At 44.8% G+C, this 17,961-nt stretch overlaps 1 protein-coding gene across 1 annotated transcript in view; it reads right to left on the bottom strand.

Moving 5' to 3' along the window:
• Positions 1 to 2,886: 2,886 nt before the first annotated feature.
• LOC130887439 (protein S100-Z) overlaps positions 2,887 to 17,961 on the bottom strand; it is a 41,057-nt gene continuing 25,982 nt past the window's right edge. Inside the window, exons 2-3 of the mRNA XM_057789897.1 lie at positions 5,491 to 5,654; positions 2,887 to 3,045 (exon numbers count right to left, since the gene is read on the bottom strand). Of these exons, the coding sequence (XP_057645880.1) occupies positions 2,887 to 3,045; positions 5,491 to 5,654 (323 nt within the window). The remainder of the gene's footprint in view (positions 3,046 to 5,490; positions 5,655 to 17,961) is intronic.

Raw genomic sequence — 17,961 nt, 5'->3', positions numbered from 1 at the left:
AGTAGTGTGGCCATCGTATGATGGAGAAAAAACTCTACACCTCAGCTGTAAAGATTTGAAGCTTTAAGGAGGCCATTTGAAAACAATTTCAGATTTCTCACATTCGCACCCATTACCCAATTCTCCTGCCTTCCTAAACCCCAGACCCTTAGATACCCTAGAACGTGTGCTCTCCAAACCCATCCCTGCTAGTCCATGCCCACTGCCTTCCTTGACCTAGTTCTTATTTAGGGTTCTAGCACAGCCAGTAGCTCTCAAACTCAGGACTCCACACAGTCTTGGGATATTGTCCCCTAAAAACTGCTCTTGTGTGGTGACCTCAGAAAATAATGACCACTAGCAAGTACCCATTCAGAGACAGTTTGCAAATGTGTTTAAGCTTCAATTTTATTTAAACCCTAGAACATAACAAAATAAGCCAAATAGTGTCCCTGGACATAGGCACTAAATAATTTTGTCCTCAACAAAATTATTTTGTATAGCTAGCCAAAGTGAGGAGGGGGTCATAGGAAAGAAAGGAAAACCCATTTACTTGAGAAGGACTTTTGGTACATTGTGCAATTCTTATTCATTTGAAATCTAATTTGAGACATAAATTGCTTTTCCCTACTTCGGATTGATTTTCAGAAACACCATGAAATGAACATCGTCCCCAACTTACTTCTGTTTGGAGAGCATCCTTCCAAGAACAAAACAGTGAGGAAGTCTTTGGGTTCACTTTTCATGTTTCCGTGAGCACCCTTAGAAAATGTAAACTTCAGATCAATGAAATGGAAAGTGAAAAGGCCCCTGAGGGTGCCCAGGTCTCATGGACACCACAAAATAGCCTATATTACATGGAGTTTTTATTTTCAATTTTGAAAAATAGACCAAAAAAAAAAAAAAAAAAGGAAAGAACCTACACACAGCCAAAATACATGTTCAGTTTTGTTTACTTTCTCCTGCCCCTTTAAGAGAGAGTGAGGGCCTGATAGGGTGAAGATTTTTCTCTTGAGTGCTTTGCACCTCTCTGCTTAAAACTGGTTTGAGGAAGGCAAAAACATTGTTCTACATAAACGAAACAGCGGGTCTTCTATCTAGAATGTCAATGGCTGGCAAATTCCTTCATGCGTTTATTACAGAAATATATATGGAGAACCTATTACCTGTGGACCAGGGCCTGGGCCTTTTCTGATCCAAATGAGCCCCTTCAGTATCATGATGTCACGATGACCCCTGCCCTGACAGTCTAGCCAGCCATCCTCCCTTCTCATCTCCCTCCTCGTGACTTCACCCTCTTCCCAGGGCCGGGTGCGTCTTCCCCAACTTCCAAGGCACCCTGCCCTCCCCACTTTCTTTCTGTCCCTCTGGCCATGGTCACCCCTATTGGACTCAGAATATGTGAGCTCTGATTCCCTGGAAGGTGAGAGTTGTGTTCAGGACAGACAAACCCTTCTTGCTTTGTCCTCCACCATCCTTCGGGACCAGATGGATGGACGACGTTCCACCCCAGCCTCACCTAGACATTCCAATAAAAAGGAAACAGATGAACTAAGAGGTAGAAGGAGGAGGACCTAAAACCTCTCATGGAGATGGCAAAACATTCCTCAAGATTCCTAGCAGGCTGCAGATTCCCTTTCTTAACACAGTTGTACGGCAAGCTTGGCTCCCCCAGCTGTACAACATATTAGGAAACACATCTTTTTCGCTGGTCACCTGCCACCCTGCATAAACAGAGTTATGGAGTGTAGAGAAAGGCAGACTGTGAGTCAGGCCAACAACAGCCTTCCCTGTCAACTCTCACAGATCTTGTCAGTCTCTCCCTCCAAACACTTCAACAGCATGCCTTCCCCTCTATCACTGGATCCTGGCGTGAGCCATGGTGAGCCACCATGGTCTTTCACCCTGCATGCCTTCCCCTCCATCACCAGATCCTGGCGTGAGCCACGGTGAGCCACCATGGTCTTTCACCCTGCATGCCTCCCCCTCCCTCACGGCATCCTGGCTTGAGCCATGTCGAGGCACCATGGTCTTTCACCCAGACACAGTGGAGCCCCCTTCACAATTGCTCTCTGTAGTCTCGCCTTCCCTGGTACCTTGAATCCTCGCTTCAAATGACAACTTCCTTTCTTCCAAGTCTCCCAATTATCTGTCACAGTTTAGATCCCCAGAAGCTGACCTGTAGTCAAGGATTCTTGCTCAGGTCATTTATTTTAGGCGCAGCAAATAAGTTGGAATAGTGTACTAAGACACAGGGAAGGGAGCAAGTTTCCTCAAGGCCCCATGCCATTTAACCCTAGGGAAAGCTGTGGGAACTGGTATCCGGTGTACAACTTAACTGAGTCCCAGAGGTGTGGGAGGGTGTTTACACACCAACTCCTAAGACTGGCTGTATTCAGCTCTTACAGCTTGAACACCTAGTCCTGAATCCTCCCACCCCAGTCTAACTTACTGAAGGTCAGTCTTTCTCTTTACCGGTCTTTCTGCTGGCAGCCCTTCACCGCTTCTGCTATTTATTTGAACCACAATTAGCAGTCTACAGGGAGAGCCGAGTCATCTCTTCAGTGACAGAGGAATTGCAAAACACAATTTAAGAATGAGATCTTGGAAACTCATCAGTTTCAAGTCTCGTTTCAAAAGTGAGTAAATTTGTGGGTGCTCTCTATTTGACAAATAAGTCATAACATTTTTTAATAACATCAGTAAAGTTTAAAGAGGGCATAGGATCTGGAATCTTTGTGTAAAGTCAGCACATCAAGGTAAATATAACTTAATTAATGCTAGTAAGTGTACATATAGAAGGTCGATAAGTCATATCATTGAGTCTATAAATGAGAAGGCTATAGGCTCACAGTAGGTATACAACTCTGGATCTATTTCTTCCATTCATTAGCTTGCTAGTCATCTTTATTTGCCTTTCTTCTTCAGTTGTTCTACAAAGTAATCATTACAAGCAACTGTCAGCGCTGCCACCATGACCACAAATTCATTAAAATCCACTTCGTTGTCCTTATTGGCGTCCAGGTCCTGCATTATCTTATCCACCAACTGGGGATCCTTTTGGCACTGAAAAGAAAAAGAAAATTTTGGAACCGAATAGAAGACCCGTATATCAATCCACACATCTTCGAACACCTGATTTTTGACAAAGAAGCAAAAATATCAAATGGAAAAAAGAAAGCATATTTAACAAGTGGTGCTGGCATAAGTGGATATCAACATGTAGAAGAATGAAAATAGATCCATACCTATCAGCCTGCACAAAACTCAAGTCCAAATGGATCAAAGACCTCAACATAAAGCCAGCCACACTGAACCTCATAGAAGACAAAGTGGGAAGTACACTTGAATGTATTGGCACAGGGAACTACATCCTAAATATAACCCTAGCAGCATAAACACTGAGAGAAACAATTAATAAATGGGACCTCCTGAAACTGAAAAGTTTCTGTAAAACAAAGGACACAGTCAACAAGACAAAATGACAGCCTACAGAATGGGAAAAGATCTTCACTAACCCCACATCAGACAGAGGTCTCTGATCTCCAAAATATACAAAGAACTCAAGAAACTGAACACCAAAAGAACACATAATCCAATTTTAAAAAGTGGAGTACAGACCTAAACAGAGAACTCTCAACAGAGGAATCTAAAATGGCTGAAAGACACTTAAGGAAATGCTCAACATCCTTAGTCATCAGAGAAATGCAAATCAAAACAACTCTGAGATTCCATCTTACACCTGTAAGAATGGCCAAGGTCAAAAACACTGATGACAGTTTATGCTGGATAGGTTGTAGGGAAAAGGGAACACTTCTGCATTGCTGGTGGGAATGCAAGCTGGTACAACCCCTTTGGATGTCAGTGTGGCAATTTCTCAGAAAATTAGGAAACAACCTTTCTCAAGACCCAGCAATACCACTTTTGGGTATATATCCAAAGGATGCTCAATTGTGCCACAAGGACATGTGCTCAACTATGTTCATAGCAGCGTTGTTTGTCATAGCCAGAACCTGGAAACAACCTAAATGCCCCTCGACTGAAGAATGAATAAGGAAAATGTGGTACATTTACACAATGGAGTACTACACAGCAGAAAAAAAATAACGACAGCTTAAATTTTTCAGGAAAATGGATGGAGCAAGAAAACATTATTTTGAGTGAGGTAACCCAGACGCAGAAAGACAATTATCACATGTACTCACTCATAGGTGGTTTTTAAACATAAAGCAAAGAAAACCAGCCTACAAACCACAATCCCAGAGAACTTAAACAACAATGTAGACACTAAAAGAGACTTACATAGATGTAATATACATGGGAAGTAGGAAGTAGAAAAAGACAAGATCCCCTGAGTAAACTGGAGTGTGGGGGTCATGGTAGAGGGTTGAAGAGGAACGGGAGGAAGGGAGGGGAGTGGAGAAAAAGACATAGCTCAATAAAAAATATGTTATGTCTTCTCAGTGCATACCATGTACCAATTAAGAATGCTCACCATGTGTATTTATTGAAATTTGCAGTCTATGTTGTCAGATAGAGAAAGGAAATAATAGGAGATTTTCTAGAGTGACCTCTTATAAGCACACCTACACATATGTACATTACAGACTCTCCTCTTACAAACATACCTACACATATGTACGTTACAGAATCAGAAAGACTGCCTACAGCATGACAACATTTCTCTCTGGGAGGTGATATTTGGAGCAATCATATTTTCTTTTTGCATAACTGTGATTTTTGACTTTTTCACGAGGAGCATGTAGTATCTGTATAATTTTTTTCAGAGAATAAACACTGACATTGACAATATATATTAAATAAAACATTTTATAAAACAGCATGTACAGTATGATACAATATTTGTAAAAAAGAAAATCACATATAAACATATCTGTGTGTGTGTGTGTGTGTGATGTTTGTATGCATAAGAAAGCTCGAAGGCCATAGACTACAATGTTAATAGCTGTTATCCACGGGTAGTGGGATTATGGGTGATTATTTTTCTTTTTTCTTTCCTGTGTTTTCTAATTTTTCTACAACAAACAAGTACTACTTATGTAATAAGAACTAATAATAAAAGTTTAAAAAATAAAAAATAAATACATTTTAATTTCAGATAAACAACATGTATTGTGTGTGTGTGCTTCTGAAACACACAAAGAAGTACCCAGAAGCCATTTTCCTTACTGCTAGAGTTATATTCTCCAAGTGTTGACAATTACATTGAGTTTTTTTAAAATCCAATATTCAATATTCTAGTATGGCAATAAAATATATAGCTAGTTATACCCAGGGTTATTATTATAATTAATAATGGTAGCTGTACCTGGAACTTATTCAGCAGAGAGGAAAACAGCCCCTGCCAGTGTATGAAGAAAACACAGATCTCCAGGGCTCTTCCCAGCACTTAGGGTCTTAAACAAGTTCTAAACAGAACGTACACAGCACTTGTCCCCAAAGCCATAGCCCACCTGTGCATCAGCAAATGAGGCAGGAAAATGGGCTCACCGTGAGGAATTCTGTGAGCTCCCGCTGTAATAGCATCTTCAGTTCTCCTTTGTTGAGCTTGAACCTGTCCCCCTCTTTGCAGGAGTACCGGTGGAAGATTCTAATCATCGTGTCCATAGCCATCTCCAGCTGGGTGGGCATGCTGGCAGCAGAGTGGATTACTCCTGCAGCAGGCAGCCAAGGCAGGGAGAAGGAAGCAGATAGGGAGACACGTCAACTCTTTCCTGAAAACAGAACACACACGTGGCAGTTCTTAAGCTGTAAGAATCGTTCACTAAAGACAGTGCTCCGTGCATCCCAGAGTGGACTGCGAATTAGAACTTTGCAGACGGGTTTTCCCCTTCCCAGTTCCCACTCCTCTAATCTGTGTGCCTCTGGCAGTTCATAGGTTAGCAACTAGACCGGCCCAAAGTCACGTTAGAACGCAGAATTGAAAACCTAAAGCAAAAGAGAAAGACAATCCCTCACTTCCTACCCGTTCCGCAGGAGGCAGCTGTCTACAGGCGCTCACGGTTAGAATCTGAGCGCTGGTCGCTGAGTTTCCACTTGGCACACCTGTTCCCAACAAATGACAATTATTGGAGACAAGAGACTCAACTGGAGAGGCCTCTGCGTCTGTTTATCTAATCAGCAGAACAACAGGTGTGTGCTGCTGCCCCAAGGGCTATGGAGGAAGGTGGGTGCCCGCCAGGCCTTAGGGAAGACAGCAGAGTGCAATGGGAAAGCCCTCTGTTCTGCTTTGGGAATATGGGTAGAAGTATATTGCTAGGAAGAAGAAATACTGGTTCAAACTCTCCTCTCTCTCTCTTTCTCTCTCTCTCTCTCTCTGTGTGTGTGTGTGTGTGTATGTACGCGTGCATGCATGTTCACATACACTCAAGCTTACGTCTGCTTAATAAACTGCTGGGGACGGCATTGTTAGTGACAAGGTGGTTGAGCGTGAGTCTCCCTGGCTTGTCCAGTTACCACTGATTTTAGCCTTATCGAGTACAGGAATGCATTACCTGCTGTCTGTGAATGACAGAAAAGCTGTGTATGCAGGAATGTGTAGGTGGATTCCCAGGTTAAAAAAAAAAAAAAAAAAAAAAAAAAAAAAAAAAAAAAAAAAAAAACCTTAAGGAAAGGATGCTGGGGGTGATGGCTCACAAGGGCTCGAGTTGGATCCCTACCAGCCACATAAAAAGTCAGGTGTGGTGTCTAAAGGAACCTTATCTTGAAGAAAATCTTACTGCTATTTTTCCTGGAGTGTATTAAATGCAAAAACCACAGATACCGCTGGTCTCTCCTTGAGGTTCAGTTTCCTGCTAAAACTGCCCCCAGTCTTTGTGGCCATGTTTCTTCAATGTTGAATGCTCTGACACACCCCTGCTGTGAAATGTTACCCCAGACTATTCTTGGGCACGTCTATAATTTCTAAACCTAAACCTTTAGCCCAGACGTCTGCTAATCCCCAAGATGATCTGGGCCCCTTTTTCCTGGAGTCTCATAAACTTGATTAGGATCCAAATAAAAGGCCTACACTCTTCCCACTGTAGGACGATGGCTTGGGCCATCTCAGCCTCCCATTGCCATTTTCCACTCCAGCTTCTGACACCATTTAAATGCCCACTCCTTGGCATTCTTTGCCACCTTCAGACCTGGGGCACCAGGCTCCTTACAGCTCTCTGGGCTGGCTGTTGGGGCTCCCGCCGTCTGATAACCATTCTGCTGTCGCGGGAGTTGATCACAATACTGTCAGCACCCACCTGTCTGGATACTAATGGGTCTGGCCCTGTCTGTACACAGATGGAAGTGTTGAGCTCTCCTGCCTTGACTGCTCCCACCTACTCGTTGACTGGATGCGAATATTTCCTCCTATACAATTTTCCTGCATTCTTCCCAACTCCCTACCCCGTCAGGGGAGCTTTGGGAACATTCCGTGATCCTTGTCACACACTCTCCACACTTGGAATGATTTCTTAAATCCTGGACTCCATGCCTGGTCCGTCTTTGCAGTCTACGGCACGTATTACAAGACTGGGCACTAGGAAACGCCCAGAACCCCTTGCTTGTTGCCACCTGTGTGGCAGATACCTGTGATTCATGCACTTGGGAAGCTGAGGCAGGAAGTTGGCAAACTCAAGGTCAACCAGAGACACAGACCCATAGTGAATTTAAGACAAGCCTGGCCTACAAAATGATACCTGTTTAGAATGAGGATCAGGAGAGAAGGACAGAGAGAGAGGATTGCAGGAGGGGTGCGCGGAGGACCTGCCAGTCATGATAGATGGACAATGAACTAGGGGAGGGAGGGGTCTGTGTCTAGCTCACCTGTACATTTATTTAATTACCTTTATTCTGCATTAAAAACTTTGCTCATCAAAAGGAGAGGGAGTTATTTGGATGAAATGCAGTTTGAATTTGGAATTGAATGTTACTGGGTTAAGCACCCAAGCCACATATGCACAAAAATAATTTGTACGGAGTTCGTGGGCCTCAACAGTATTGTATTCAACTACAAAACTATCTATTTGGAGAAGTCAAAGGACAGCTAAAACTTCTAAAAGAGCTGGGCAGTGGTGGTGCACGCCCTTAATCCCAGCACTTGGGGGGCAGAGGCAGAAGATCTCTGTGAATTCAAGGCCAGCCTGGTCTACAGAGAGAGCTCCAGGACGGTCAAGGTTACACTGAGAAACTGTCTCAAACAAAACAAACAAACAAAAAACAAAAAAACAACAACAAAAAAAAAAAGAAAGAAAAAACCTAATAAGAAAGACAGTATAGGTTAAAATGCTACAGTTAGATTTAAGAGCTGAGAGTTTGGCTCCTCCAAAGTCAGGCAGATTCCTGTTTCTCAGGCTGACTCAGACTTAAAGGTTTTCTTTGGTGTGTGCTGCCCCTTAGTGTCACACTCTGGAACTGCATCTTAGAGCCCTCTCGCCCAATGTACTATGGATTTGAGCCCATAAAATAAGTGACCCTTAGAGGGGTCTTATAAAGTAGCCCTGGCCTGAGATCTCCAAAAGACACTCAGGAACAGGAACAAAGGCAACATCACAGGCTCAATGAGACTCTGTCACCCTAGGGACACAGATGTGCTGCTGACAGCTGCCCAGAAGGGCTGTCCTGTGTACTTCGCTTGTTGACTCAACTGGTATCCTTTTCACTTTGGCATGACACATGACTCTCAGAGCTAAAAAGACTCTCTAACTTTGCATCCAAATTAGAGTACAAAGAATGAGGAAATGGAAAGAAGTAGAAAGGTTTAAAAGCAGGTCTCCTGGGGAGAGATGGAGGCTAGCGAAAGCCCACAAACATGAGAATTTTTTTAAATTCTATTTGTTTGTTCATTTGTTTAATGTGTATGGGTGCTTTGCCTGCATGTATGTTGTGTACTGCTTACATACTGGGTGCCTACTAAGGCCAGGAGGCCAAAAGGGTGTTGGATCCCTTGGAACTGGAGTTACAGACAGTTGTGAGCCACCATACGGGTGCTAGGACCTGAACTGGGCCTCAGCAAGAGCAGCCAGCGCTCTTAGCTGCCGAGTCAAATCTCCAGCCCAGAGAATTCCTTCTCAGTACAATGTTTCAAAGTGAACCAAACAAGAGAAAGGAGGAACTAGAGAAATGAGGACTGGCTGCTCAATCGTCAGGACTAGCATTGGGATCCTAACATAGAATCAAGTGAGCATCCCCACACACCTGGAGTGTCCAATGCCCTCTTCTGTTTTCCATGCTTAAAGGTACACACACACACACACCAGGAAGCCCTGTCAGCATGAGGAAGAAGCTAACAAAATTGAATCATTTTACCCCAGGTGAACTAACATTCGGACGCTGGCTGTATGGAGGATTATTAAGAGAGGAGAAACTAATGACCACTGGTTTATTGTGTGTCATTAGTACAACCAGAGGTGTAGCAGGCTTTCTCAGACTGTCAGCCCCCAAATCACGACATGGAGGCTTATTATTAGTTATGAATGCTAGGCCTTAGCTTAGGTTCTTCTCTTGTTAGCTCCTATCACTTAATTTAACCTGTTTCTCTTCATCTATGTTTTGCCTCGGGGCTTTTTACTTTTCTTTCATTCTGTATGTCCTATTCTGTGTCTGTCTGCCTGGCGGTTGCCTTCCCAGCTGGCCCTGAGTAGCTCCCTCTTTTTCTCCCTCGTTCTCTCCTCTACAGCCTAGATTCCTCTTCCTACTTACTCTCTCTGACCACCAGCCCTGCCTGTCCCTCCAGTACCTAGCTACTGGCCATTCAGCTTTTTGTTAGATCAACTGGGTGCCTTAGGCAGGCAAAGTAACACAACAACCCATCTTCCCATAATCACACAACTGCAGCATAAACAAATGTAACACATCTTTGCATAGCTAAAGTAATGCTCCACAACACAGATGAAGAAGAAGAACTTCTAAGATACCAAAGATGGGCTGGAGAGATGGCTCAGCGTTAAGAGCGCTGATTGCTTTTACAGAGAACCTACTTTTGGTCCTAGAACCCACATGGTGACTCACAACGGTCTGTAACTCCAGTTCCAGGAGACCACACCCCTGTTCCAGCACCAAGGGCATCAGGTACAGTCATGCTCATGCATACCTACAGGCAAAACACTCATAAAATAAAAATAAACAAATCTTTAAAAGTATGTATACACATTAAAGAAATCTAAAAATTCCTTAACAAAGGCTGTTAAGCATTGTAACAGTGACTAGAAGATTGTCTAAGAGATTATATTAAAATAATTATCTTAAAATAATGGAAGACTTTTATACAAATGACTAGCACATAGAACACAGGCACTTTCTGTCAAAGTGTATTCCCAGGCTAGAGGGAGTAGATAAATCTTGATCCAAACCTCAACCAACTACACTGGCCATGTGACCTGGTGAGTGGTAGACAGCAATCACAGAGCTGAGCCTCAGCTCATGTCCATTGTCAAGGCTAGTTATCACCAACTAAAGACATGCCCCTCTTATGACCTTCAGAATGCTGGAGCAGGGCTTCGGTGGTACCTAGCCCCGTGACCCTCGCCTCCTGGTGTTCTAACTCTGCGCGGTCTCCTGAGGTTAAAGGGAAAAGTTAAGGGACAAGGGAAGGAAGAACCCTCATCCCAAACTCTGACTCAAGCCTTTCAATAAGTGGGAGTCAAGAATTCTGGCACAAGCCTGGGGAGACGGCTCAGTCAGTAAAGGGCTCGCTTTGCAAGCATAAGAACGGAGGGGTCCTTCCCTGGAACCCACATAAGAACCGAGGGGTCCATCCCTGGAACCCACATAAGAACTGAGGGGTCCACCCCTGGAACCCACATAAGAACTGAGGGGTCCTTCCCTGGAACCCACATAAGAACAGAGGGGTCCATCCCTGGAACCCACATAAGAACTGAGGGGTACATCCCTGGAACCCACATTAGAACCGAGGGGTCCATCCCTGGAACCCACATAAGAACGGAGGGGTCGCCGGGCGGTGGTGGCGCACGCCTTTAATCCCAGCACTCGGGAGGCAGAGGCAGGCAGATCTCTGTGAGTTCGAGACCAGCCTGGTCTACAAGAGCTAGTTCCAGGACAGGCTCCAAAACCACAGAGAAACCCTGTCTCGAAAAACCAAAAAAAAAAAAAAAAAAAAAAAAAAAGAACGGAGGGGTCCATCCCTGGAACCCACATAAGAACCGAGGGGTCCATCCCTGGAACCCACATAAGAACCGAGGGGTCCATCCCTGGAACCCACATAAGAACCGAGGGGTCCATCCCTGGAACCCACATAAGAACGAAGGGGTCCTTCCCTGGAACCCACATAAGAACGGAGGGGTCCATCCCTGGAACCCACATAAGAATGGAGGGGTCCTTCCCTGGAACCCACATAAGAACCGAGGGGTCCATCCCTGGAACCCACATAAGAAGGGAGGGGTCCTTCCCTGGAACCCACATTAGAATGACGAGATGGAGAAATGAATGAGCTCCAGTACAGTTAACAGTGTTAGGAATATTTTCTAACTCAAGCTCTCTGCCAATGCAAAATAATCCCAATCAAGCCAAGTCAGACCAGATTAAAAATTATCCAGGTTTAATTAGACACCTGTGCACCCAGGTGGCCCCGAGGCGAATGGGAAGTTGCCAACTCAGCCACCCACCAGAGAGGAAAAGAGAAAAATATGTGTTTATTTTGGGGGGAGAAGTTTAAGTAGCCTATAGAAGTGGTCTTGACCTTTCCTGGGGAGGGGTCAAGGTTTGAGGGACACCGGGGAGGGGCCTCCAAAGATGGAGGCTGGAGGCTGGGATTTACATTCCAGACTGTTTTTATAAGGGATGACAGGAAGCTGAGGTGATATGACCAACATTTTAGGCTCTCTTTGGAAAAGGGACGTCGACTCAAGTCTGGCTACTTCCTGCGGACATGGGGCGACATGGGGGAGGGGAGAGTTGGGTGTTGGTGGGTTCACGCTCAGGGAGAGTTGTGGCTAGAGAGGCATCCCATGTACTGTCATCCCTAAGACACCAGATATCTGTTTCTTGAGGGAGGTAAGAAAGTGGGTGTCTAGGAGAAAAAGTATTGTTATTACCCATCCTGTTTGTATTCACCAAAGATGAGCGTGCCAGGATGAGGAGCAGGTAGGCCCTTCATTGTGGCATCTTGGAAAACCGGAGAGTGGAAGGTCCTGTCTGCTGGACAGACCAAGTGTCCTGAGTAGGTGCCTGCTTGAGCCTGGCAAAGTTGCCTCCAGTGACAATATTCATTTTCTGTAGAAGTATCTCAAGTAAGAATGTTAAGATAACAACGAGCCATCCTTAAGGCCTGGGTAGATGTGTTTAAATCTCCTTTCCCTGATGTAAACCTACAGTCTTCAAGGAGTCTCACAAGAAATCCCATTTATAATAAAGCACTCCTCTTAACTCCCAGTTTTACCTTATCAGATTGCAGTCCACAGCCCCCTCAAGGCAAGCCTGTAATGGGGAGGGGTTCTTAAGAATCATCTAAGATGCAACTTGAGAGCTGCCAAATCGTTTATGCTATTGCCACTGCACGTCCAAGAGCCGCTCTTGAGAAACTCACACCCATGCTCTTGGGTGTGTCTTATCTGTTATCTGAGAGTCTCTTTTTTAATAAACACTCCTGCTCAATTCATGTTTAAAATCTCTTGACTAAATTCCATCTGCTTCATGCCATCTCACCCTGAAATCTTTTCTGGGTGAAGCCGAGAATCCAGCTTCACTGGAACGGGTATCTATCTCCGAAGAGAATTCCTCTGCGGGCACAGGCAGCTCCAGCCAGCACCCCTCTACCACTTCCACCCGCAAACATAGACTGTGTTCCCTGAGGCTGACCAGGATGGAAAGGACACCTCGCTCCTGATCCCGCGTCTGCGAGGGTCTCTCCATCTGGAGGCAGAAAGCTGCTGGGGAAGTCTCTGAAGAGATAGATCCCTGATGTAAAGAACTGAGGCCCTTGAAGAGCTGATGCAGAAAGCAGATCCCCTGCTGAAGCCACCACTTCCGAGCCACAGCACAGCCCTTTGAGAAACCAGAAACCAGGGTCTTACGACACAGCCCCCAAATCCTCTTGTTCTATGACAATAAACAACTAATAAGACCTGCTAAATCTTTTGAGTCCTTTTTAAAATATTCTTCAAGAAATGGTGCTGTCAATAGACATGCTTAAGAGTATTTTGTTTGGAACTAAGATGTGGCTGGTGAAATCTTCATGGGGCTTCAGAAAGACCCTGTACGTGAGCCCTGCAGGAGAGGGTGCGGTGTCCTATTGCCTACGGTGCTTTTCACGGCAGAAAGGAAACTGAGAATTTGAAGGGAGAAAAAGTGAGCTTCCAGCAAGGGAGTACCTCCTTAACAACTGCTTTATTTTCTGCATCTGAGTGAAGTGCCTGTATATATGTAAGTGCACCGTGCGCATGCGTGGTGCAGGCAGGCCAGAAAAGGGTACTGGATCCCCTGGAAGTGGACTTATGGATGGTTGTGAGCCACCGTGTGGTTGCTGGGAACTGAACCCAGTCCCCTGCAAGAACAACCAGCACTCTTAACTGCTGAGCCTTTTTGGTTGTTGTTTTGTTTTGTTTTTCGAGATAAGGTCCTCCGGTGTAGCTTTGGAGCCTGTCCTGGAACTCTCTGTACAGCAGGTTGGTCTCAAACTCACAGAGATCCCCCTGCCTCCCCCGCCACACACCTCTCTCGTGCTGGGATTACAGGTATGCACCACCACTGTCTGGCCCCTCCTCAATATCTTAATAGAATTGGTTAATATTAGGTTTTGATGACATCATTGTTACCACAAACCATAGTTTCTGATTCTGAAAGTATAACAAAGGATCTCAAAGCCACGCTGTGTCAGAGTTCAACTGAGCAAAATCTGCTCCGTTAGAATGCCTCCAATAATGTCCAAAGCCCCATGGAAGTCATTAGAACTTTCCAGACCGTAAGATTTGTGACATTCAACCCAGAAGTCTAAAATCCTCCTGAGACCCCCTCTCCAGATGTTATCACCATCTGAGGAGGGCAGGGCCATCTGAGAGTCTCCAGCAACCTGAGAAGCATCCTGCTTTGTAGCTGAAGCCCATCTCCCCTGTGTTCTGGCACAAATGCAGATATATACCATGTCCATAATGGAGACAATGGGCAATGACTGTAAGGTTCAGCAACACAAACTGAGGGCTTAGAACCCACATCGGGTTGGCTCTCATCCCATCTGTCCTGAAGTGTGGTTTCAGATCTAATTTCTGGAAACATTCTCTCTCTCTCTCTCTCTCTCTCTCTCTCTCTCTCTCTCTCTCTCTCTCTCTCTCTCTTCCTTTTCCCAGCTTTTGCACCATGCAGACCACTCTTATCTAGAGCTCTGCCTGCTGAGTTCCCATTCAGCGGGGTGAATCTCCATGGATCCCTGCCCCTGCTCCAGAAAACAGGCTCTAAGCAGGAAAGTCTTCAGAAGTGCTGATCTTGAAAGACTGGATTTGCAGGTTACAGACCCAGTTCACCCAGTCCCAGAGGAAGAGAGAGAGAGTGTTTGGATCTTGGAGTTTGTCTCCACATTAAGGAAGGCTTCTCCCTCCCAATTGGCTCTGGCTAAGGGTCCAGGTTCAAGATCCCACCTCACTTGCTCCTTTGGACATGAATACCTAACAGCCTCGAAAGACCCGGATCCCAGAAAAGGTGCCCCCCACCCCACTCCGGTACGCCACTCATTTCTTCAACGTTTTGGAAATAGACTGATATTGGTAAAGTGGATGAAAAAGCCTTACGTTTGTTTTGAAGTTCACATGGTAAAGAGAGTCTTCTGTTGGTCCCACTCCCCCGAATGGGCATCAGATGTCTGACCTACATTTCTCCTGCTACATCAAACTGTCTGGGTATAATGATCCTTTAGGGATTTTGTGCGGCCACCAAGTTGGGCATTTCTCTTTGAGTTTACATGGCTGTCAGGGCTGTTTCTTATACCATCGCTCTAAAGGGGTTTAACTGAAAGATACTTAGCCCTCACATGTTTATAAGTATCATTTATGCATTTTGTTTTAGGAAGTGGTGCTAACTGCAGAGAGTACCATGTTGGGGCTAGGACTTGAAGGGTTCTTTGGGACCTGGCTCTACATTGTGCGATCTCTTTCTCTCTCCTTTCCTCCATCCTGTCTCTCACTCTCATGTCATGGGTCCAAGTTTCGGGCAAAGCCTTTAGGGTACAGTGTAGACCTCAACCTGTAACACAGGTCAAGAAGCCTCTGGACTTGCGCACACTATACACCTCCATTTTATTGTCTTGCTAGAGAGAGAAATTCTGTCCTTGTTCCCATCAACAGATAGTTGGTGACTTGGAACTTGTCCTGACAGCTCCATTTTCTAGTGAGAATAGGCTTGACCACTCTAACATCTAGTTAGATAAAAACTTCCAAAGATGTCACTTTTAAAATTGGCTAGGCAAATAGCAGGCAAAACCAAGTAAGGAAAAAATTGCAAGGATTTCACAAAGCTGGATTTTGTTGTGAATTGTTTTTATTGCTTCTGAAAATATTGGGTAAAGACACTCTTGAAGAAGACCTTTACAGACAAGAATGCAAGGGCTGGCGAGATGGCTCAGCAGGTAAAGGTGCTAGCTGCCAAGTCTGACAAAATGAAATCAGTCCTGAAGACCAATGTGGCAGAAGGAGAGAATCCACCCCTGCAGGTGTCCTCTGACCTCCACACACATGCTGTGGCATACCTACTCTCACTCCATACGCACACAACACGTGTGTGTGTATGCACACAAATAATCCACACACATGCTGTGGCACACCTACTCTCGTACACACACATGTGTGTATGCACACAAATAATCCATACACCTACTATGGCACACCTACTCTCTATACACACACGTGTGTGTATGCACAAAAATAATCCACACACATGCTGTGGCACACCTACTCTCTCTCTACACACACACATGCATGGATGTACACAAATCAAGGGGCTGGAGAGATTGCTCAGTGGTTAAGACACCGGTTGCTCTTGCAATAAACCAGAGTCCCCTATACCCACATTGTGGATCACAGTTGCCTGTAACTCCATCCAGGGGATCCAGCACCCACTTTGGGCTTCTGTGGACACCAGGCATGCATGTGGTACACACACACACACACACACATATATACGAGCTGAACTGAACCAAAGCAATACCGAATGTACACAGAAGGACCTAACTCCACTGTAGACGATTCAAATACCATTTCATCACCCCCCCCAAAAGTCGTAAGGAGAACTATGGCGCTGTTTGAAGACTATGAGACCACAGAGACCACACGTGGCATAAATATATATATATATGTATATATATATATATATAATGTGTGTGCGTATTTGTATAATATGTGTATATATGCCTACATGTGTGTATATGTAAATGTATTCACATATATTCAGGAAAACACTCATACATATAATTTTTTTCAGCCTTTAAAAAAAACTAATGTGTTTAAAAAGGGCTGGGGGGAGCCTAGGAACACTTACCTACAGGATGCCCAGGAAGGAGCATGCCCAGAGCATAACCAGCCTCACACCCCTGGGCTACATTTGACCCTGTCCCTCTCCTTCACAAAGCCTCTTCTCATGGCCTCCATGACATCAACCAATGGCAGTTTCCCTCCAACCCCTCCAGCGGCCTGTGTTCTCTTACTTAGTAATCGTCATCTGGGCCTTGTTCTTGGGCAGCTCTGCTAAGTTCAGCTCTTGATGAATTTACCCACAGAGTTTGCAGATCCAGCTTCCAGCATTCCAGACTGTCACCAGCGCCGCTGCCTGTCTGCCCACTTGGAACAGTGTGCCAAGGCAGCACGTCTCATGCCCAGCCTTAGCCTGTGTTGGTCTTCTGGTAACACCCAGAAAGGGCAGTTGGGTTGTGGGTGTCTTTTATTGCTTTTTCTCTGAACTTGAATCAGTTGTGGTTGCATTAGCTCACGAGGACAGTTGTCAGCTCCCATTTTGTCATTCCAGGGTTTCCACAGTGTCTCCAGAGTCACCAAGTCTCTTCCCTGCCTTCTTTAACCTTCAGCATGCTGGGTATCTTCTCTGACTTGTCCCTTGATGGTCACAATACAACTGCCACAGGCCAGGGAACCACATAGTTGGACTGTCTCTGTGTGTTCCTGAGAATTCCCAAGTATTTCTCAAGTTTCTTGGAAATTTCTAAAAGTCATCCTTGTATTAGGCTGTATTGTACTGTCCTCCCTTGTGGCTTGACAGAGACTCGGTTCCTGAATGATATTGTACTGTCCTCCCTTGTGGCTTGACAGAGACTCGGTTCCTGAATGATATTGTACTGTCCTCCCCTGTGATTTCTTTAAAGATTTATTTTTAATTTTTAAAAAGTGTAGTGTGTATGAGTATTTGCCTGCATGCCTGTGTCCTATGTGTATGCCTGATACCTTTCGAGGTCAGAAGAGAACACTGGATCCCCTGCAACTGGAGTTTCAGACAGCCGAGAGCTTCCAGTGGGTGCTGGGAACAAAAACCCAGTCCTCTGTAAGAGCAGCAAGTGCTCTTAACTGCTGGCCCACCTCTCCATTTTCACTAGGAATTCTTTTTTTTTAAAGAGGAAAGGGTTGAAAATAGACATTTTTTGATACAACATATTCTAATTATGATTTCTCCCTCCCCAAATTGTCCCAGATCCTCCCCACCCACCCACCGACTCAAATCCACACCCTTTCTTTCATTTATTAGAAAACAAACAGGGATCTAAAAGAGTTACATTATTAATAAAGTAAAATAAGATAAAATAAAAACAAACAAACCAGACTAGGATGAAAAAAAAGCTGGAGAAAAGCACAAGAAACACACCTAGTCACAAGACATACACATCCACACACACGGAATGCCCATAAAAACACAAAATTGGAAGCCATCATATGTAAGTGAAAAAGAACTCAATGGTATTGCTGGAGGCATTTTGTCTCATAATGCTTTGTCCAGACAATTTTTTTTAATCTTGGAGGTCATTGTGAATCCTTCAGCAGCTGT

Source organism: Chionomys nivalis, chromosome 15 (assembly GCF_950005125.1).
Source record: "Chionomys nivalis chromosome 15, mChiNiv1.1, whole genome shotgun sequence".
Taxonomy (NCBI): Eukaryota; Metazoa; Chordata; class Mammalia; order Rodentia; family Cricetidae; genus Chionomys; species Chionomys nivalis.
Note: the sequence above shows the minus strand (reverse complement) of the source record. Positions and strands in the feature narration are given on the sequence as shown.